We start from the raw sequence: 24,277 nt of genomic DNA on the forward strand, positions 1-24,277 counted from the left end.
AACCTTGTTTCGGAAAATGTGCAAACTGAAGACTACTTACAATTCTGCATTTACAGTATCTTCAGTTAATCATAGCAGCGAATTTAAATTTGTTTTTGCCTCTTGTAGCGTGATACTTGCAGAAAGAAGAGCAAATGACAATTCAGTAAACGTGATCGCTGTACCCGAAATACTAATTATTATGTCCAAAGCAATTAAACAGACTAAAAGAGCACAACTACTACGATTGTAATTTTGTAAATAATCTGGAAAAGGCACAATATCAAAGCGTGACACAAAAAGTATCAGTTGTCAAAACTTCCCTCCTCTTCCCCCCTAATTTGATGCTCCATGCAATTCCTTGGACGTCCACACAGTTGCCTCTAAAAAAAGGAGCCAGCATATACGCTATAACTAACTTGACAGTAAGAGCTGTCATCGTGTATCCTCTTTCCACTCCATATTCCCCACAAAACCAGGGGAGATGTATACATGTGCCTCTGCACCAGTCATCCTCAAAGCTAGATATCTCAAAACGTGTTCTATCAAAGTCGAGTCAGTCCCACAGTGAAGGAAGATACAAGTCCATCTCACCTTTCTACCAATGGGATAAGGGGTATATATGTTTACACAATGCCTGGGTAATATCTGCATCACCCTGCACTACCTGCAGCCCAATGAGCTCGTTAGATAATCAAATCTAAGGTCAAACGTGCACAATCAGTGCTAATCTATACTAGATTTGACTGGACCCGCCTTTCAAATATTAACAAAGGAGAATAACAGAATTTGGTGGAGAATGGAGATGAGAAAGCTGATAAGCATACCATCTGTATGAGAAAATATATAAGTTTTAAAGTCGACTAAATTTCACACTTTTTTGCGGATTTATGATGCCAACTTACCTAGGTTTTTCCATGTTTCTACCTATACTCAACAAAAAGGACATGGGACTTTGTGTCAGTGGTAAGATCGAAAAGATGATGCAGTTTGTTGACTTGTTTACCCATTCCCTGGGATTAAATGTATGCGAAGATGTGTGGCATTATCATTGGCAGCTCGTTATATGAATAATAAATAAATCGACAGGTTCTTCAAACTTTGTATGCGTGAGTTGGAGATACCAACAGCCATGCCAGGGTAGAAATGCTTCAAAAAGACCTAGACAAGACAAAAAAATCCAGTGACAAAGCTGAAGGTGTTACATATACAAAAAGGGCGAGGATACAAAGGCAACCAATGTCATGCAAACAGCTCGGCCTGTCTTCAAACATGCACTTCGTATATCTCAACATAAGGCTGGGGAGATAGTGATCCACTTAGAGAGCATGCATGAATAAAGGAGCTCTTAACCCTTCTTTTCTTAGCTTTTATAATTTCCGAATCTCTTCTTCAATCCTGTATCTATCCACATATGTCATAGAGGAAACACAGATTAACCCAAAAGACAACCCATGCGTTTGAAGCTTTACTACAAGTTTTTCAAGTTTCGTTTTAGGTTTTGAATTCACCAAGTCTCTCTTTCCACCAAAAACCAAGCTTCTCCTAGATGTTGAAAGAGATCCTTTCAAAATAACAAAGAAGTCTTCTTTAAAGGCCATGATATCCATCCACAATCCACCTCTGGCAAGAGGAAATTCAAAACTTCTTTTGTCTTCAAAGCAAGGAAAAGTTCATCAACTACCGAGAAAACCACAACCAAGCAGTTTCTGACAGCTCTCATGGTGAAGCTTGGCTCTGATACCACAGTCCACTATGATGACGCTCGATCTGAGTCAGCGAACCACGATCATCTTCATTGGACCAAAGACTAGGAATGAACTTACAGCATTTACAACTCACCACCCAGCAATAGAGCCCTTCTCCCTCACCCCTAAGCTTCATGGCCTGACCCTGGCCTAGTAGATATCCACAACCCATACTGTAGACACCCGAGATGGGGCTTGACCCTGGCCTAGTAGACATCCACAAACCATACCATAGACACTCGAGCTTGCCAAATCTGCCACCAAGATCCACAATCCTAAGAACTAATCATTGATGTAAATTTTTTAAGAAAAACCATGGACACTGAGCATAACACAATCGCGAACAATAACATGTGAGATTTACGTCAGTCACCACAAGGAAAGAATGAGCTTGGCACTACATGGGATATACAAGATCGGGTGTGATTTTTTTGTGAGCTTTTTGTCATGAGCTTTTTTTCAATTTTCATGAATATTGCGAGCTTTTCATTCACCTGAGAGAGAGAGAGGGGGGGGGGGTCATGGAGTGGGGTTGGTTGAAAGTTTGGGTTGTGGTTGCAGTTAAGAGGAGAGAGGGGGGGGAGGGGAGATAAAGGAAAGGGGGAGGGACGGGCGCATGGGTAAGGTGGCATGGAGAAGGGAGGGGAGGGGAGTTGAAACATATATTCATTATCATAGTGGAGAACGTAGAGGGGGAACTTATAAGGTATGCAAAGAGGAGTGCAAGGAGGAGAGAGAGGATGAGGAATGTGAAAGTTATGTTCATCTACTAAATGTAAAGGGGAAGGGAGAGCATGTGGGAAATTTGTTTATTTTCAAAGTGTATAATTTGACAGATTTGACCTCATATTTGGATTCCTCGTCGAATTCCGGTCATTTTGAGTACCAACATGACCATATTCTGATAAAAATTGGAAAAATGGTGTTTTTGTCATTTTGGCCTGTTTGGGGCCTGTTTTGAGTCTGCGCTATCGGGAAGTCTGAGCGTAATGGGCTGACGGTTGTGTGCAAGTTGTAAAAGGCTATATATGTTTTAAAGCAGGCACCAGAAGCATGGTATGCCAAAATTCATCAATGTTTATTTACAAGGGTTCAAGAAAAAGCTTTACAAATCCCAGTCTTTAGTAGATGCGGAGAAGTGCAAAAGTAAGCTTAGTGTGCTATATGTATATGATACACTATCGCGGAAACAATGATGTATCAGTTGCAGCAGTGAAAGCTGATTAAACCTAACGTAATCTTTTGAAATGAGCCATGGCAGAGCTTTGTTTGATGCATTATTGTTTGGGCACTTAAGAATGGCAGCTAAGCATCATTCTCTCACACGTGCTGAAGGATATTTCAAAGAGGCTCAATATGCAAAATTTGTAAGCTTTGGAGACTCCCATGGATGGTAGTGATGAGCTGACAGCTTATGACAGCCCAGCTTACGTGGATGCCACACTTTAGTAACCTTGTAGGCAGCCTTAATTCATTCAACGTCTATCAGGCCTACAATAGATAAGGTGAGTCAGATTATGCAACAGCCAAGGGAACACCAAGCAGCCAAGACAGTTTTGAAATATCTTACGGGTTACCACGAATCTAGGTGTGATATGCACCAAATGTGAAGACATTGAGCTTCACAGCTCTCCTAATACAAGCTGCAAAAATTAAGCTCAACCATTAGTGGATGAAAGGTGTATCATAGGTCATGTGTTTTTGCTTGAGTTAGTGCAGTAGCATTGTCAGTGGGTACACGTGGGAGTCTGCCTACAGAGATGAGACTAGGGACACAAGGGAGGTACGTGGATCAAGAGGGGTAGTAGTTCTCTACGGATCCACCCTTTTGGAAACTATTTTGATAGAGCAGAGAGATACTCATTCCAGATTTCTTTGGATCCGGATTCGACACGTGGACAGCCGGGATCTGTTTGTTGCAGTATGCTACTTCCCTCCCGAGAGCTCCCACTTTGCGAGAGAGATCCAAGATGAGACTGAGACATCTCCATTTCCTATATCAGTCCATTGTTGATTTCTCGAGCCGTGGAGAAGTCCTCATAGTTGGAGACTTCGACGCGAGGACAGGCGCCCATTAGATACCACTTCTTGACTTCAGGGATGATTCCATTCTCTTGCTAGATGTTGACCTTGAGGATGCAGGTGTGGTACGGGTTTCAGCTGACAGACGAGGGCCAGTCACATCTTATGGGCAGGCTCTACTAGACCTTGGCAGGATGCATGATCTCATTATCTATATGGTCTCGACAGATGGCCCATCTCGGGTGGTTTCACATGCTTCCCACATGGGGGGGGCTCTAGCGTTGTTGATTACATCATGGGATCCCCTGCCTTCCCTTCACGCATCACCGATTTCACTGTAGCACCTCTCCCTCCAGGGGCTGATCACATTGAGTTCTTACTCCTCATATCATGATATACGCTTCGACCATGACCACTCACCTGCCCACTTTGACCATATACATATACTCCTTGCTTACATTGACTTCATACCCCTATTAGAGGACCAAGCTGCCTTGATCACCCGCTCACTACACGAGGCTCCCCTCCATGCTTTCCCTCACACCACTTGCTCCACTCACCCACCACCTCCTGGGACTATACCCTGTAATAATTGGTACGATGAAGAGTGTAAGGCTTTACGCCATCAGCTCAGATTCGAAGCCAAAAAAAGTCTTCTGAGCGAACCAGAGATGCTACGCGAGTATCGTAGACTGGTACGTAGGAAGATACTAGATTTCATTCGTCGGAACGAGGAGGAACTATTGAACATTCTGTTCAGTAACAACTCTAAGGACTTCTGGCGGAGATTCCTAGAGGGACGGTCCCCCTCACCACTCACCGACACTCACGTATGGTATGATTATGCACGCACGTTATAAGGCATCCAAAACCAGCCAGCCCTTGACCTCTCACATATGCCACGTCCCACTTCCTGCATCCTCTTCACTGTGGGGGGTTGAGGGATGCCGTAATTAAACTTCATAATGGCCGAGCGAAGGATCATGAGGGGCTATGCACTAAGTTCATTGCATATGGGATTAACATCCTGGCCCCGATCCTAGTGAAGATTTTTAATGAAGCTATCTGTTTAGAATTTCCACGTAACTCGACTATTAACATCATTTCACCCATCCACAAGGCAGGGGATCCCATGAGCCCGGAGAATTACAATTTACAGGACCATTATGATTGGACATGTGATGTCCAAGATCTATGCATCCGTGCTTGATTCTGAGGTCAGCCGATTTGCGGAGTGTCAAGGACAGCAGGACAAGCTAGTTTTCGACATGATCATGGCACTATTGGATCATATTCTCATGCTCAAGTGTGTCATTGAGGAGGCGAGGGCATGGAAATAGAGGGTCTATTGTTGCTTTGTGGATTTCCGCAAGGCATTTGATACAATCCCGAGAGCCCATCTCATACGTCGCCTACATGATTTGGGGTATAACCAAGAGATCATTTAGGCTTGCATGGCACTTTACGAGAGAGTTGCAGACAGAGTCCGGGTAGGGACTGGGTGGAAAGATGAGACCATGAGCACTATTGGGATCAAACAGGCGTGTCCTTTATCACCCACTCTGTTTGGCCTTTACATATGCAAGCACAGAGGGGGAGCTGGTTGCTCTCTCACTGGCACGTTCATCCGGATATTGCTTTATGCAGACGATGTGGCTCTTCTGTCTTCCCCTGCAGAGGGACTTCAGAGACACCTTGACGCACTCCAGTATTTTTATGACTTCCATGATTTGAAGGTCAACCTGGGAAAAACCAAGGTTATGATCTTCAATACATCTCGAGCCGTCATGCGCCAAGAGCAGTTCACGTTTGATGGGTCACCTGTTGAGATAGTTTCATCATATACATATCTGGGGGTTGTCTTCTCCGGGCCCATCTTCACTATGAGACCCGCGATGCAAGCACGCTTGGGCAAAGGATATGCATCATTGCCAGAATAGAGAGGCAGTGCTTTTGCTCACACTTCAAGGATCCACGGACCAAGGGGCTGCTGTTTGACTCCTTGGTCCGTCCAGCGGACATGTATGGCAGCCCTTGTTGGGGGCTAGATCTATCCGATACAGAGTGGGCACGGGTGGAGCGACGACAAGTGCTCATGCTATCACGGATGATTCAGTAAGCCATCATTTCCTCACCAGATCATATAGGCTGAGTTTGGGTTATCTCCACTACAACTAGATACTGCATTTCAAGTTATCACATATATGTACCGAGTCAGAGAGTATGGGGATTACCCTTTCGGACGTAGGAGGCTGCCATGGTTGGCATTGTCTTCCTCTATGACAGTCTCAATAGGAGGTGACCGGAGATGCTAGCATGCACGCACAGAGAGATGGTTTGAGGGGTTGGGACTCCACATGGACAGCAGACTCCCTTCCTTCCAGTACAGTTTGGATGCTCCTTTCTCCCCCGTCATGTCACACGATGTCAACCAGGTGATCCGTGAGGATCTCTTACAGCTACACACATTTCGGACCTGGTTGGCACCGAGCGAACTCCCAGTGAAGTTTAGCTTCTACAAAGATCACTGCTTACATATCCCAAATGAGGGTTTCATTGATCCACTAGGGTACACGCAGATCCACTTACCCCACTCATTGAGGATCTCTATTGGGAAGTTCCAAGTCTCTTCACATAGACTTTGTATAGAGAGTGGTAGGGCAGAGCAGAGGCGCTTATGCACAGTATGCGATATGCAGGAGGTTGAGATAGAGGAGCACTTCATCTTCAGGTGTCCCATCTATTATAAGATCCGCGGGCGTTTCTACTGCCTCTTCAGAGATAGTTATGGGGCCCTGTCCTGATTCTTCTCCTATCCAGATCAGAGATGCTTGGCAAGCTTCATTCATTAGGTAGTTAGGCACCGCGAGAGGATCCTTCCATCACAAAGACAGAAGCAGACTTCTTTCTTGGCAAACCCCTCATCACGGTGATAGGACAAAACCTGTATTAAGTTTTTGAGCACTATATATAGCTGTGGATAGGCACATAGTTGTACACATCTAGGGTAGGTGTGGGCTTTTGGCATTTGTGGATTTTTCTTTCACAAGCATGATGGACTGATGTATAGTTTTTTGAGACACTAAAGTATGTTTTGCAGGGACTTCATGGGAAATGCTGAAATGCAATGTGGTTGTACCAGACTTCCAGAGGAAGGGTGTCCACTGTGTGGTCAAGTGAAATGTTTTTGGGGTCATGAAAATCAAGTCATGAAGGGTTTTTTTATTTTATTTTCCTGAGTCAATGTACACTTGCATGTTACAAGAATTTGATATGTTCTGGTGTCCATGTCAAGGGGCATTTCATGTGTGTGTACAGGGGTGCATGCAAGTCTTAATGTGCATGCTAATGTGTGTAGGAATTGTGTGACCAAAGGTCCAAAATGTGCATTTAATGTGCCTTGGGGGATATTTGCATTTTTTTAATGGAAGAGTGGTAAATTCTACGTGATGACGTTGCTAGAAAATCTGGAAGGGAATGTATGCATGGAAGGTGGCTACGTGATCAAGGATTGGGGATGCTCTGGCTGACGAGTGGGCTGATATGTGGGATGGCGACTACTGGAGCTGGAGAACATGGATGAGCGGAAGAGATCAGGTTGGGGGGAAGAAAGCGAAGAAGGAGAGAAGAGAAGATCTGCTGGTCGATGAACAGATGGTTCACGGGCTCCAAATTGTTGTACAAGAGCAGTGCATCAGGGTGTAGAGGGTTGTGACGATCTGAGAGAGCGATTGGGCTGTGTACGGGCTGTCAACGGGGTGTGATGATCTGAAAAAAAATAGCACAGGGCTGATGGGCTGTTAGCTGAGCGGAGAGCTGTAGTATGGAAGAGAAGAGACAGGCTCACAATTAGCTGAGCGGAAAGCTATGTTAGAACATGAAGTCAAGTGTGAGGGTATCCTAGAGTCCTAGGGTGCCCTATAGTTGTGTGCGTGTGAATGTGTCTAGTAGGTGAGCAATTAGTGTCACCTCCTAGAGCTAGGTGTGTGAGGTGGAGGTTAGTGATCTCACCTGTGATGTCAGAAGATGAGGCTTCCCAGCCTATAAAATGGGCATTGTACTTCATGTTATCAATGAATTACATCAAGTTGTTATGTGCCGCATATCTGTTTCCATCATGTGATTGCTCCCTGGTTCCTTCATGTGGTATCAGAGCCATGTCTCCTTCTCCTTGGCCTCACTTGGAACCTGTCTACAATTGTTGACTGGTGAGTTGCTCGTTGAGAAGATGCCCGCAACTGCTTAAGAGCCGACAGCACTGCCATGAAGACCTGTTGCAAGCGCAAGATCGTAGGAGTCTCTATGGGCAAAGATCATAGTCATTCTTGAGTGTTGTTGCATCACACTAGCTGAGGCGTTTGTAAGATTTGGGGAGAGAGAGAGAGCAAGAGAGTGAGTTGAGAGCTGAAAGCTTGAAAGCTTAGTTGCAATAGAAGAGTGTAAAAGAGTACAACTGAAAAAGAGTGAGATAAGGCTTTGTCCTAGTGACAAAACCTTAGTAGTCACTAACCATAGTTAGTGGACTAACTGCGGTTAGGAGGAAAAACCTCTTAAAGAGGGAAAAGTGCCCCTAACTAGCTTATTAAATTACATTGGTCACTGCTGAATTATATCTATAATTCTAACACCCCCCTACAGTGCCAATGTCATGTACAAGGATGGTTAATCACCAAACGGATATAAGTTCAGGGCACTGCGAAATGCCTCAAACTTTTCACGTGGAAGTGCTTTGGTGAAAATATCTGCAACATTGTCATGTGTGGACACAAAGATCATGCTGATCTCTCCTGCATGCAACTTCTCTCTGACGTAATGATAGTGAACCTCAATGTGCTTCGTGCGAGCATGAAACACTGGATTCTTTGCCACTGCAATGGCACTCTAACTATCAGTGAGAATTGGAGAAGGACCCTCCAATGACAGATGAAGATCAGCAAATAGACGACGCAGCCAGACACATTCAACTGTTGCTGTGAAAGCTGCCCTGTACTCAGCTTCACATGATGAGGTAGCCACTGTAGATTGTTTCTTGCTCAGCCAGGAAATGCAAGCTTTACCCAAAAAGAAACAATTGCCACTAGTGGACTGCGTAGTGTCATAATCACCAGCCCAATCTGAATCACTGTAGGCATGCATCTGCAAGTCACCCCCCTGAGAAATAACAAGCCAAAAGACTTCGTGCCCTGCAAATAACGGAAGATGCGCTTAACTGCCTGCCAATGCATAGTTTTTGGGCTGTGCATATACCTGCTCACCTGAGATACTGCAAACTGAATATCAGGTCTAGTGTTGCAGAGATAGATGAGGCATCCAACAACCTGACTGTAAAATGTGGCATCAACTGATTCTCCTGCATCATGCATTGTGAGTTTCAGCCCCGGCTCCATGGGAGTGGCTATGGGCTTACAATCATGCATGTTAAATCTGTCCAAGAGTTTCTGCACATACTTGGACTGAGACATAACAGTGCCACGTCTCTCTTGAGAGAACTGGATCCCCAAATAAAAGTGAAGCAACCCCAAATCTGACATGTCAAAGTTGGTCTGCAAATCAGCTTTGAAATCTGCAATATTATCTTCATTGGACCCTGTGAGCAGTAAGTCATCGACATAAAGAATGATGACTAAAATTTCCCCCCCATCCTTCTTGATGTAGAGGGTGCTCTCAGTAGGACTATTATGCAGCCCCTTGCTGGTCAAAAAGGCATGAATCTTGGCATACCATGCACGAGTGGCCTGTTTCAGCCCGTACAAAGCTTTATTTAGCTTGCATACCTGAAGTGCATTTGCTGTAATTTCAAAGTGTGGAGGTTGTTTGACATAAACCTCTTCCAACAAGTCTCCATTTAGAAAGGCTGTTTTAATGTCCAACTGATGAACATTCCACTCAAAATGTGCAGCCATTGCAATAACAGATCGGATGGTGGTCATCCGGGATGTAGGAGCAAAAGTCTCCTCATAATCTATGCCCTTTTTCTGAGCATAGCCTTTGGCAACCAGCCTTGCCTTGTATCTGTCAATGGAGCCATCTGGCTTCCGTTTCACCTTGAAAACCCATCGTGTACCAATGGCATGTTTACCTAGTGGCAAGTCTACGACATCCCAAGTCTGATTTTTCTTAATGGATTGCAACTCATCGTGCATGGCATTCATCCAATGCACATTGTCCTTTGCTTCTTCGAATGTTGCAGGCTCCTCGTCATCGAGAAGAGTACCTGCATATGCTGATTCCACTGAATTAGCACCTTCCATGTGCCTTACTGCACTGCGAGTCCTGCCAGGTAATGGAGCATCAATCTTACTCTCCCTGAGAGTCTGTAACAGCCAGTTTGGGACTGTTTTTGCTGCATGTATGTCTGCAATTTCTTGCTGAACTATCTGTTCCACTGCCTGTGGAGGTGGCAAGACATCCTATGGCTGAACTGGAGCATCGGGAGGTGGCTGTAAATTCTGATTTGCATCAGAAATATCAGCAGGGGAACCCAAGGCAATGGGTAGCAACCCCTCAAAAACATCCTCTGAAGAAGAAGGCATATGAAATTCAGCCTGAGTTTTTCTGCAAATATCACATCTCTACTGACACTGATCTTGCGTGTAGCAAGATTGTAGAGACGGTACCCCTTGCTTTCTGCACTGTACCCAATAAATATGCACTTAATTGCCTTATCTGACAACTTATGCCGAAATTCAACTGGCACATGAGCATATGCAAGGCATCCAAAGACACGGAAATGATCCACTGAAGGCTTTCTCCCATTCCAGACTTCATAGGGAGTTTTTGTTTTCAAAGCCTTAGTGAAAGCCCGATTTAAGATGTAGTTGGCACACATTAGACCTTCAAGCCAGAATTTGTGAGGCATGTGTTTGCTTTTCAGCATACATCTGTCCATCTCCACAAGAGTTCTATTTTTCCTCTCAGCTTTGCCATTTTGTTGAGGGGTCAACCTCACTGTGAGCTGATGCACAATACCCTTGCCTTTCAGAAAAGCATCAAAATCTGCAGACAAGTATTCCCCACCTCTATCTGTGCACAATGTCTGTATCTTGAGTCCGGTTTCATTTTCAACCATGGCTGAAAAGTGTTTAAACACCATGAACACTTCTGATTTGCGCTTCAGCCCAAAGACCCAAGTAAAATTGGAGTAATCATCAATAAAAGTAACAAAGTAGAGATGATTACCCAATGATGGAGTCCTCATGGGACCACATACATCACTGTGTATAAGCTGTAATTTCCGGACAGCTTTAACTGAACCATCCTTTTTGAAGGGGAATCTGTGCATCTTGCCTAAAATGCACCCTTCGCAGGTATGTGGAGGAGGTATTTCAAGAGGTGGCAATGCATCAACCATAGAGTGCTTCTGAAGTGTCATCAAGCTGTTGTAATGCATGTGGCCATATCTCGCATGCCATAACTCTGCATTCTGCATGGCAGCAGTAGGAGTAGAAACTGCAAGAGCATGGGCTGCTCTTTTCTCAAAAAGATCAAGCTGAAAAAGCCCACGCAACAGAGTACCAGATAATCTCAAGGCATAATCATTTTCTCTGTCCCGGACAACACATTTGTCATCCTCAAAGATGACCTGAAATCCAGCCCTGTTAAGAGTGGACACTGAAAGGAGATTCTTGGTGATACCAGGCACATATAAGACATCTGAAAGTCTGAAAACTGAGCCATCAATGGCGGTAAGCTCAACTTCTCCTGTACCACGTACTGAATATGACGAGTTGTTGGCACAAGTGACTTTCTTACCAACGGGAGGTGGATGCAAGGAAGTAAAGAGACACTTCCTAGGAGTGATATGTTTGGAGGCATCGCTGTCAAAATACCAAGTATTCAGTGTTTCATTGACACTAAAAGCTGATGCATCCGTGGAAGGATCATAACTGCAAGTCAAAAAGACATATGTATCATCATTACAAGTGGCTGTACTATCCCGCGCATCTTGAACAGCCAGCCTAGAATCTGAAATGCAAGATAAAAAGGCATAATCCTGTCCAACAAAGTTGGCTACAGCATCCCCACTGTCAGATGCATGAGGAGCTGAATCTGAAACAGCCATACCGGAGCTGTTTTTCTTCTTTTTTGCAAGCCTTTTCCTGCATTCTGCAATGTGACGACCTGGCTTTTTGCAGTAATGACAAAAGCCCTTCTTCTTGGGCTTACTTGCATCATTTTTAGCCTTTTGTGAAGGCTGTCCTGAGCCACTGGAAGGCTGATTTACTTATGTCTTTGCCTGTCCCTTTGTTTTTGACTTGAACTTTGAGAGCATAGCTTGTTCACCTGCACGTGAAGCCAAGTTTTTCGTGGTCTGCTCTTCCTGAAGCAGAAGTCCTATCAATTCATGAAAAGTGAGAGGATTTGCACCCCCCCTCAATGATAAGTTCAGCGAGGTATGAAAGCTGAGATAAGACTCAGGAAGAGAATTCAGAGTGGTGGTAATCATCTCTGAATCAGGAATAATCTCATCAATGTTCAATAATTGCTCTCTGAGATCCTGTAGCTTTATGAGGTGGACTAACATGGAGTCACCCTCTTCCATATGTGTATTACTTAACTCTCTTTTCAAGAAAGATACCCTTGCATCATTCCGGGCTGCATACATGCTTTCTAAGATATCCCACGCTGCCTTCGAGGTCTTACACGACCGGATATGCGGAATGATAAATCTTTTCACTGAAAGAGAGATGCATGACAAAGCTAAGGCATCCCGTGAATCCCATCTCTTTTGCTCTGGAGTAGTGGCTATAGCTGCACCAACAACTTGTCCTGCAGCTGCACCCTGTGCACGACCTCTTCCACCTCCTTGCTGGGGAGGGGTATTAGGTGCCATACCTGCTGGTCGGATCTCATCCCCATTCACATAATCCCATAAATTGCGAGAAATCAGAATATTGTGTACCATAAAACTCCATAGGGAGTAGTCGGTACCATCCAACTTGTCTTCCTGTGAAAGACCACCGAACGGGAAATCATTCTGATTTTGCTGGGCCATATCTGAGAAAGAGTTTTTAGCAGATACAAAACTGAATTCCCTTATTGGGAATGAAATGCACAACTCCCAAAAAACACAGCCAAGCACTGGCTGTAAATGCAACTCAGATTTCTGCACTTGCACTGTCAGCAATCTGCCCAAGCATCAAAAACTCTCCAGAATCTGCCAAAAGTGCTGCAAAACACTTCAAGAAAGGCAGTATGAACTGAAATGTCCAAAATTGCTCTCCCAACACAAAAGCCCCAAAATAGCCCTGAAATTGCAACCAGAAAGGGGCAAATTGATCAAAAGCCCCAAATGTTGCAAGAATTGCGCTTTGTCTGCAAAAGCCCCAAATTTCACTGCGAAATTGCAATGTAATCACAAAATCCCCAAATTTCTGCAAGAAATTGTACTGCAAAACTGAAAGCCCCAAATTTCGACGTTAAAATTGCAACCGGAAAGGGGCAAAAGCACAGAAAGCCCCAAATTTTGCAATTTCAGCAGAAAGCCCCAAATTTTTGGGCTAAACCTCTAAATCTGCCTGCAATGTCTGCTTCACAAGCAACTATGAACCCGAAAATACCCAAATGACTGCAAAAGACTGCAAATGTCTGCACAAATACCACCAGATCTGCTGGTACGGTGATTGTACGACAGAGTACGGATGAGCATGTACAAATTTGCCACACGTGCAGATGAGCAGGTACTGGTGTACGGACAAGCAGATCCGGGATGTACGGCGTAGTACAGGTGTACGGCGCAGATACTTATGGCGAACTGCACGGAAGCAGGACCGTACGGCGAACTGTACGAACTAGCTGCAGGAGCTGTACGTTGTACAGAAGTTCCCTACATGGCAGCTGTACGGTGACGAGACTGCAGGTGTGCTGGTACGGGCGTCAACGCAAGTGCGTACGGGGCAGGCGCTACAGCTGTACGATCGTGCAAAGTAGCTTCGACTGGCTATACGGAACTGACGCAAGATGGTACGGATGGCGACCGCACGTGCAGTACGACCGACGACCTACTATACGCCTTTACTATCACAGATGTACGGCGAACGTACAGACGACGATGTATAGTACGGAAGGTGCTACAGGAGCTGTACGAAAGCAACAGGTACGCACGATCAACGTAGGTACGGACGATCACGATAAGTACGGACAACGCAGGTACGACATATCAGTACGGACAACGAGCGATTGGAGCAGGGAGATGTTGGGCTGGAGCTGGAGGCAGAGAGCAGGAGCTGAAGGGAGCACGGAGCACGGAGCTCTTGAACCCGCTCTAATACCAAATGTAAGATTTGGGGAGAGAGAGAGAGCAAGAGAGTGAGCTGAGAGCTGAAAGCTTGAAAGCTTAGTTGCAATAGAAGAGTGTAAGAGAGTACAACTGAAAAAGAGTGAGATAAGGTTTTGTCCTAGTGACAAGACCTTAGTAGTCACTAACCATAGTTAGTGGACTAACTGCGGGTAGGGGGAAAAACCTCTTGAAGAGGGAAAAGTGCCCCTAACTAGCTTATTAAATTACATTGGTCACTGCTGAATTATATCTATAATTCTAACAGCGTTACCTTCTTGAAGGATATAGCCGGCATACCGAGCGTGGAGTTTCTGTCCTGAAATAGCTCACGTTGATCGATGTGAGACCACAACCTTCTTCTGAAGAATCCTTTGCTTGAAAGCATTGTGAGTGTCTCTGTAGTGGCTCTTGTTGCCTACTGCACGCAACAGCGTCAACAAGTACGCTTTCTTTACAGACATGCGCTGAATACGTCAAAGGTATCCTCAAGCTTTTAAGCGCATGCGGAAATGACCGATGGCAAAAGAACCAGGCAAATCGTTGAGCTTGGATTCGTTGTTTCAAATTCTCCTTCCTATCATGTCTAACCGCTAGTTCTGCCCTGACTCTACCTGCTTCCTTTCAACAATTTCGTGGAGTACAATTTTGGCTATGGAAGTGTGATTGTTGCTTGGTTATTACTAACGAAGGTTGTGCTTTGTTGTTGCTGGACATATCTACTATCTGTGGCCGTCAACCTATTGCCATCTTGTTGAAAGCTGATGCATCGTCTCTCAATCTTCATCGAACTAAACTCAAGACTCTCTTGCTGAGCTGCTATACGCTATTCCAGATTCCAATCCTTGTTGTCCTTCAGTTCGTGATTGCACATGTTTTCCCTCTTCCTTGATCAAAATCAAAGGTTGTAGTATGTAAAATTTGGGGCTTTTGCCAAAATTACGTAAATTCAGCCCTCATTTCGACATCGGTTTGGGGATTCTGCTATATTAAGAAAAATTGATCTCATTTGAGGCTACCAACTCGACATTTGTAACCATCAGTTAGACATTTTGAGAGTCATGCTGTAATTACCTCATGCAGCTACTCCTATGAGCTTCATCGACTCGTTCTTCGAGGGCATTCATGCTGGGATCTTCATCGACACTCGGATTTTGGATGCGCATACACCTTGTATGCAGCAGCTGTGCGGAGGACATCTGTCATTTCGAGAGATCTTTTATTCCTTTATTTCCTTTGGGTATTTGGGTCTTCTACCCGGGTTGTCCCCCAAAATGAATGTAATGAAGGGTTGTTGAGTGTTATTGAGTTAATAAAGGTTCTCAGCCTTGGATTGTCCTCCTAAAATGATGTAACCTTTTCTATTTTTTGTGTTTGACTCCCTGCCATTATGTTCTGGAGTCAGGAGGGGGATGTACTATGGGAGCCATGTATTGGCTTTGATGGGTCCTTTAATCAGTCCTAGCATATGAGTCTCAGGATGTCGGTGCATTAGTTTCCTAGACCTCTGAGTTGGTCATGCATCCATGTTGAGACACGAGCCTCTGACTTATGTTGGGACGTAAAGCCATGAGAGTGCTTAGTCCGACCTCTAAACCATGCTCAAACTTCAGCCTCTGACTTGGCATGGCAGCCATGTCTAGTTCAGACATTGCACAGATTAGCAAACTCCGTCATTGTCATGTTCTGTTCTTGGTTCCATTCCAGTAGTCTCTCACCTTTCCTTCATGGGGGGGTGTTAGAACATGAAGTCAAGTGTGAGGGTATCCTAGAGTCCTAGGGTGTCCTATAGTTGTGTGGGTGTGAATGTGTCTAGTAGGTGAGCAATTAGTGTCACCTCCTAGAGTTAGGTGTGTGACGTGGAGGTTAGTGATCTCACCTGTGATGTCAAAAGATGAGGCTTCCCAGCCTATAAAATGGGCATTGTACTTCATGTTATCAATGAATCACATCAAGTTGTTATGTACCCCATATCTGTTTCCATCATGTGATTGCTCCCTGGTTCCTTCAAGCTAACGGGCTGATCGACATGAAGTACGAGTCGCTTATTTTTTTGGGTTGTGGGTTTGTTACCTTTATTCACGCACAAGTGTGCAGGCTGCGTGGGGGAGCTTAGCTGGAACAGAAGACAGATTGGGAGTTGTCGCTGCTGGAAGCACTCGTGATGTGGCTGCTTACAATTCTGAGTATGACGTACAGCTTGTGTGCATATGCAATAGTGACTGAACGGAAGTCATGATAGGGACTTTGATCGTTGAGGTTTCATGAATCTATAGGTGGAGGGGATGACTCGACGAATTAGCATTCTTGGGGGTTCTTTGTGCATGAGGATTCCGTACGAGAAGCATAAGTACGAGCTGTTTTACTTATACAAGCTGCTGGAAGGAGGTGTTGTAGATACATCATGTGTGGTTGATCTGTCGTACAAGGAACGACTGTGTGTGAGCAACTCTTGGTTGACATAGAGCTACAACAAGTCAAAGCCTTCTTTCCCCTCTTTCAAAGAGTCTGTGTGTTCCTGTGTGTGTGTTCTAGTCAGATTATGGGAGATTGACTTGTTATTTGTGTGCTCTGGATATCTGCTCTGGAACCTAGTTCATAAGCTCATCATGTACGAGCCCACATTGCAGCAAATCCCTACGAAGTCTCAGCTATCTGATGTGGTGAAATACATAATTCCTCGTTGTCTTTCCTTTTTTTTCCTTATCATCTTTTTGGCGATCCTGCTGGGGACAGGAGGAGTTTTGAATTGAGATTGGGTACTCAAGACAGAACGGCTCAGAAGATTGGCTGGAGAATGTTGCTTGAATTTCTGTGTGGTTAGGGATTGAAACTATGAAGACAAAGCCTCGCATGAGAGTGATTCATTGTGAGTTATGTGGGGTGTGTGGACATAGGAGAGATAGATGCCTTGATGTTGACCTTCAGGTGATACGTCTCGGTGCTAAGGTTCAAAAGGCTTTGAAAGTGATTGCTCTTAGGAAGAAGAATGCCAGTCAGATGCAGGGTAAGTTTTCTTCAGTAGAGCGATTATTTTGTTTTCTTCCAAGAAGAGGTTGGGTGGTATTTCTGGTTGGGAGTGTACTTGAGATAAGTTAGTCAAGAGGAGAGATGGCTCATGAATTTCCTCGATTTCACGGGTTGCCCAATGAAGACCCAGAGAGGTTTTTAGAGTGCTTGGAGTTCACAGCTCTTATTAAAGACAGGAATGCTCCAGAAGTCCTTCTTCAGATTCTATCCTTTTGTCTGTTGGGAGAAGCGAGAACTTGGCTGCAGACTTTCTCTGCAAGGATGCATGATGATCAGGGTGCTCACAGAAACCCGACTTATCCAGAGGTGAGGACAGCTTTCCTAGATAGGTTTATGTGTGTTAGAGATCTTGATGGCATTTGGGGAGAGCTATGTTTATTGCAGCAACAGCCGACTCAGCTAGTAGATGAGTATGTCGGTTAGTTCGCTGTGTTGTGGAATAAATGGCAGGTGGTCTTATTACCTGAAGTTCCTCCCAGAGTCATAAAAAAGGATAGGTTTGTTGCTGGTCTGAAGCCGGAGATTAGGATAAAGATTGAATGTAAAGAGCTGGTCACTTATGAGGATGCTCTCAGGGTAGCAAAAAAGAAGGAGAGGAAGCAGATAAGATTGTCACAAATGATGCAAGAGATGCCAATGGTTCAGCATGTGCCTGAAATTATCTCTCATGTGAAGCCAAAAATACAGAAGCCTGAAGTCAGGAAGGAGGAGAATATAAAAGAAGAAATTCATGAAATGTCGGAGCTTATGAAGAGTTTGAGTTTGAATTTGATGAACGGTAGGGGAAGAGGTAGATCATCGGGTGGTTATGGCAGAGGCAGCATGCCTTGTTCAAATAATTCAAGCCCGTGGCAATTGCTTTAATTGTGGAGAGTGGGGACATTACAGTACACACTGTGATAAGCCTCCTCCTGCTGGAGGTGATGTTTATCCATTGCCAACAGGGTTAAATAATAGGGTGAATGATCATAGTGTAGGAGTAAAAGATGCAGGTCAGCCTAGTGCCTCTGGAATCCATAAAGCCACTGCAGAAGAGAAAGGGAAGGGTAAGGTAGTTACATTTGGCTTGTTGGAGTTGGAGGAAGTTAAAGATGTCATGCCATTAGGGAAGAGAGATAGAGAAGAGGAGGTTGGTCCGAGTGCAAAGAAGGGGAAGCAGTCTAAGGAGATGATGACCTACCAAAAGAAGAAGAGCAAGAAGCCCAGAAGGAAGTACAGAACTGCAGATTATCCCATGGGGAAGAGCACAGAGATTATGATTTGGTGGAAGATCTTTCAAGGAGGAAACCGGACATTACATTTGCCCAAATGATTGGTCTATGCCCAAAGCTTAAAAAAGAATGGAGGCGCGCTGTAAATACAGCAAAGAAGAACTCTCATAAAGGTACAGTTAAGCTGATGTCTGTTTCAGAGTTGCTAGATCTTTTACCTGTTGTAGAAGCCTAGCATAAAGGAAAGGGTTTTGGAGAGGCCTATATAGATGGGGGTGCACAGATTTGTGTGATTACTCAAGCTTGTGTAGAGAGATTAGGATTGAAGATATCCCGCTCCTCTAGTTATCGCATCAGAATGGCAAACCACTCCAAGGTGAAGACTTTAGGGATAGTACCTGGCCTGGAGGTTGAGGCATTGAGTGTTTCATGTCGAGTGGATTGTCATGTGATGCCTGCAGGGTTGGGAGCCTATCCTTTGATTCTTGGAAGGCTGTGGTTGAGGAAGGTAGTCAGGTAGATTTTGTGGGGGCAGCAGGGTTCGGTGAGGAAGAGGTGGATAGGTTTGAGGTTATTTAGGATTTAATGCATCAGAATGGCAAACCACTCCAAGGTGAAGACTTTAGGGATATTACCTAGCCTGGAGGTTGAGGCATTCAGTGTTTCATGTCGAGTGGATTGTCATGTGATGCATGCGGGGTTGGGAGCCTATCCTTTGATTCTTGGAAGGCCGTGGTTGAGGAAGGTAGGTGCAATTCAGAATTGGCAGAAAGGAATCTTTTCTGTACATACGAATGGAAAGAAATTGAATTTCGATATGGTAAGCAGGGCTGAAGTTTCAGATTCAGCAAGTGAAGAGGAAGAGAGAAGTGAAACCAACAGTGAGGATGAGAGCTCGGTGACTTTAGAAAGTGATGAAGGAACAATAGCATTGGTGGATTTGGTAGATGAGGATTCACAGGTAGATTTTGTGGGGACAGCAGGGTTCGGTGAGGAAGAGGTGGATAGGTTTGAGGTTATCGAGGGTTTAATGCAGCCCAAATGTTCTCAAGAATCAACCCAGGTGTTGATTGAGCAATCATTGAATCCAGATCTCAATGTTGAGGAGAAAGAAGAATATTTGAAGATGTTGCACAAATACCCCAATTTGTTTATCACCTCTTATGAGAAGATCAAGGGATTTAAAGGGAAGCCTCTGAGGATTGAGTTGAAGGAAGGTGCCAAACCTGTTTTTCAGAAAATAAGGAGATGAAGCCCGGAACAGAGAGATGTGCTGAAGGAAGAGGTAGATAAGCTTCTCACCTCATGAATAATTTATCCTGTAGTTCACTTTGATTGGATAAGTCATGTGGTCATAGTGCCAAAAGGTGTGGACAAATGGAGAGTCTATGTCGATTACAAACCTCTGAATGCAGTGACAAAGAGAAACCACTATCCTCTGCCTTTTCTGGATGATATTCTTGATAAAGTGGCGGGTCATGAAATGTACATCTTGTCTGACGGATATTCAAGGTACTTCCAGATAGCCATAGCCCAGGAAGATCAAATCAAGACTACCTTCATTACCCCCTAGGGCTGTTTTTGTTACAGGAAAATGCCTTTTGGAGTTACCAATGGCCCCTCGCACTATCAGGAGAATTCAGATCTGATTTTATCACCTTTCCTGGATAAATTTTGTAAAGTGTTTATTGATGACATCTGTGTCTACAGTGGAAGAAGGGAGCACTGTGGCAAGCTGGATCAGGTATTTTATTAAATCCTAAGAAGACTCAATTAGCTCAGACCAGCATTAAAATATTGGGGCATATTGTATCTTATTGAAAGAGGTAAGAATGTAAATGCACATGATGCTGCGCAGGAAATTACAGCAGCTTATGTTGATGCAGTAGGAGTGCAAGAGCCCTTATACAAAGGAAGGGAGACATTAGCTTGTGAGGAAAGCTTCCTGTTAACTGGTAAAGTGGCTGAAGAAGTTCCGAAACAAAGAAAATACAGATTTATTAAAAGCTGTACTTCTTATTGTTTGATAGATGATGTTCTTTACATGAAAGGGGCTGATCTAGTGCTTAGAAGAATTCCCTGGCATGAGGAAGTTTTTCATATTCTAAAAGCTAATCATGAGGGAGTATGTGGAGGACATTTTGCTTTCAAAATCATGCTGAGGAAAATACTTACAAAAGGGTATGTGTGGCCATCCCTCCAGAGAGACATAAGACATTGGTGCAGGTCATGCCTATAGTGTCAGCAGATGAGTAAGAGAATCTTACATCCAGAACTCAAAAATATCATGCTTGCTTATAATATTTTTGAGAAATGGGGAGTAGATGCCATCAGTCCTCTACCCATGATAGCCAGGGGAAATTGTTATCTGCTGACAACTGTGGATTATTTGACGAGATGGGTTGAAGCACAAGCAGTACGGGCTGTCAATGCGAAATCTGTATGTAAATTTGTGTATGAGGATATCTGCTGTAAATTTGGTGTGCCACTGGAGTTGCTTTCTGATAGAGGTCCAGGTTTCAGGAGTGAACTGATGGATTTATTATGTGGAAAGCTGAAGATTAAACACAGATATGCAAGTCCCTATTATCCCCAATGTAATGGGATGAATGAAAAATTTAATGATATGTGTACTAGTTGATAGAGTGTGAGGGAGATAGAGTAGGGAGTAGAGAGACTCACTGCACACACAATAGTGGGGATAATCACAATGAGTGAGTGGTACCTCCCCAAGTACACACATATATATATTATGGATAAGGTAGTAACCCTTAAGTACATCGAAATACAAATGTGTACTTAGTGTACTTAAGTGTCCTACACTAAAGTACAACATAAAGTACTATTTACATAGGGTGGCCAGTGCCTTTACCCCAACAACCTCCCACTTAAAGGCAGTGTGCCCTCAAGGAGAGAGAGAATATTGGCTTCAACCAATACCCATAAGAGATCTGCAGTGTGCAAACCTCTCTGCAGCTAACCCTTTGGTTAACAGATCTGCCGGATTGTCATCTGTATGCACCTTAACAAGCTTAATTTGCTTGTTTTCAAGCACCTCCCTGATAAAGTGATATTTCACATCTATGTGCTTCATCTTTGCATGAAAGACAGGATTACGTGCCAACTGTATGGCACTCTGACTGTCACAATGCAACAATGGAATCTCCAATGGATAACCCAAATCTGCCACTAACCGAGATAGCCATATAGCCTCCTTGCATGCCTCAGTGGCTGCAATGTATTCTGCTTCTGTGGTAGACAATGCAACGCATTGCTGCATTCTAGATACCCACGACACTGCACCTCCAGTGAAAGTGAAAACATAGCCGGTAGTAGACTTCCGGGTATCAGGGTGACCGGCATAATCAGAGTCTGTATAACCCTGCACTTTTGCATCTTGACTGCCGAAACATATACACAAGTCCTGTGTACCCTTCAGGTATCTCATGACACCTTTCACTGCATTCCAATGCTTCTTGCCAGGTTTAGCCATGTATCTGCTAACCACTCCCACTGCAAACGCAATATCGGGCCTGGTTGCAACCATAGCATACATGAGACTACCACACGCTGATGCATACGGAATCTTTGACATCTCAGCTCTCTCAGCATCTGTTTGAGGGCTGTCCAAAGCACTGATTTTCACATAAGGAGGTAATGGAGTACCAATACTCTTCCCCCCCTCCATGTGAAATCTCTGCAAGACCTTGCCAATGTATTCCTTCTGAGACAAGTATAGCAACCGCTTTTCCCTATCCCGAAGTATCCGCATACCCAATATATGGTTGGCATCACCAAGATCCTTCATATCAAAGGTCTGGTGCAATCTCTTTTTCAAGGCATTCATCTCCTTATGAGATTTTCCAGCAATTAACATGTCATCCACATACAAAATGAGGATAGGTAAACTGCCATCTGAAGCTTTCTTGGTATACAAGCAGTGATCAATGTCACTTCTCCTGTAACTTTGGGTTCGCATGAATGTATCAAACTTATGATACCATTCCCTGGGTGCCTGCTTTAGACCATAAAGACTTTTCTTCAGTCTGCATACAAGCTTCTCTTTGCCCTTCACTGTAAAACCCTCTGGCTGCTGCATAAAAATTTCTTCATGTAAGTCACCATGAAGAAATGCTGTTTTGACATCCATTTGGACCAAATCCATATCTGCATGTGCAACCAATGCTAATACAGTTCTGAGTGTTGTCATCTTGACAACGGGAGAGAATATCTCCTCAAAGTCAACACCATATTCCTGCTTGAACCCTTTGGCAACCAGTCTGGCTTTATGCCTTGGCTTTTCACCAGGTGTGACTTTAAGTCTATAAACCCATTTGCATGGCAGTACCTTCTTACCAGTAGGCAAGGGTACCAATTCCCAAGTGCCATTCTTGTGAAGACTGTCCATTTCAGACTTCATAGCAAGATCCCATTGAACCTTGTCTGCCCTCTGCCTAGCCTCTCTGTAGCATGAAGGCTCTCCACAATCAGTGAGCATCAAATAATCAATGCCTGGAACAAATCTTTCTGGCTGCCGCGTCTGTCTGGTTAACCTTCTAACCCAAAGACCATCATCTTGAGCTGGCTGTCCAGCCTGTTCATCACCCAGATAAGGTGGCTGTTCCATGATTCCTGGCTGCATTTGCATGTCAGGAAGATCACCTAACTGTGCCTCATCCATTGGGATGTTTTCTGCCATAACTGGCTGTCCATTAGGATCTGCTGCAGCATCATTTAATGGCTGATTATGCTGCTGTTGTGGCTGATTTACAGCCTGTCTGTGTTGCCCATGATGCCTGTCATCATCAATAGTTACTTTTAAAGGTTCCTGCTGTACAACAGGTTCCTTGAACATGATGGTTTCATCAAACACGACATCATTGCTGCGTATAAGTTTTCTGTTCTTGGGATCCCAAATCCTGTAGCCCATCTCACCTTTGTCACCGTAACCTAGGAATATGCATTTAAGAGACTTTGGATCCAGTTTAGTTCTGTCCTCCCTGCGTACATGCACATACGCAACACAACCAAAGACCCGTAGGTGTTTGTAAGACGGAGGCTTGCCCGTCCATGCCTGTTCAGGCACACCACCACATAGTCTCTTGTTTGGTGACCTGTTAATAAGGTGCACAGCTGTCTTTACAGCTTCAGCCCAAAATGTGTGGGGCAATGCAGCATGTGACAACATGGATCTGACTTTCTCTTGAATGGTCCTGAACATTTTTTCAGCTGTACCATTCTGTGGAGGATCATATGGTGCAGACAACACCCTTTGAATACCCTTTGCCTCACAGAATTCTTGAAATTCTTTGGACAAATACTCTCCACCATTGTCAGATCGTAAGGCTTTCAGTTTTTTGCCTGTCTCATTTTCGACCAGTGCAACAAACTTAGTGAAAGCCTTGAAAGTATCACTCTTCTTCTTGAGAGTGTAAACCCACACTTTGCGGGTGGCGTCATCTATGAATGACAGTATGTACTTTGAACCTCCTAAAGAGAGTGTAGGCATCTCACACACATCTGTATGTACTAGCTCCAAGAGCTGTAATTTCTGATCTGACCTTCTCTTATGAGGTATTTGTACTTGACGACCGTAGAGACAAAATTCACATTTCTGTAAATCTGAATATTTTAGACTAGGCAAGTAACCAAAATGAGCCAATTGCTCCATTCCCTTAATACTCATATGGCCAAGCCGGCTATGCCACAATGAGATCTTTGGCAGCTCGGTGGCATTTACATCAGAATGCGGACAATGTCTAGCATGAAGTGAGTACAAAGTATCAACCTTAGGACCCCTGGCAATAGCCATTGCCCCTTTGCTGATTTTCCATTTCTGATTACCAAAAGTGGTAAGATAACCATCATCATCCAACAACCCTGTGGAAATCAAGTTCTTCTTCACCTCAGGAACATGCCTGACCCCTTTAAGCATTAACTGCTGGCCATTTTCAAGAACAAGCCTGACATCACCTATACCAATGATAGAACATGCATGGTTATCACCAAGA

The 24,277-nt window shown here is 44.2% G+C and overlaps 1 protein-coding gene across 2 annotated transcripts in view; it reads right to left on the bottom strand.

The window, feature by feature from the left end:
• Nucleotides 1-258: 258 nt before the first annotated feature.
• The window catches only part of LOC147900405 (uncharacterized), a 45,146-nt gene continuing 21,127 nt past the window's right edge, over nucleotides 259-24,277 (bottom strand). The window contains exon 4 of one of the 2 annotated variants that reach the window (XM_087376913.1): nucleotides 259-646. In XM_087376913.1, the coding sequence (XP_087233039.1) occupies nucleotides 643-646 (4 nt within the window). In that variant the 3' untranslated portion in view covers nucleotides 259-642. Of the gene's footprint in view, nucleotides 647-3,301; nucleotides 3,371-24,277 lie in introns of those variants that run through there. The other variant, XM_087376912.1, reaches the window with a different exon arrangement.

The sequence above is a fragment of the Dipteris shenzhenensis genome, chromosome 7 (genome assembly GCF_047967505.1).
Source record: "Dipteris shenzhenensis isolate YYH24624 ecotype China chromosome 7, Dip_SZ_1.0, whole genome shotgun sequence".
In the NCBI taxonomy this organism is placed as follows: domain Eukaryota; kingdom Viridiplantae; phylum Streptophyta; class Polypodiopsida; order Gleicheniales; family Dipteridaceae; genus Dipteris; species Dipteris shenzhenensis.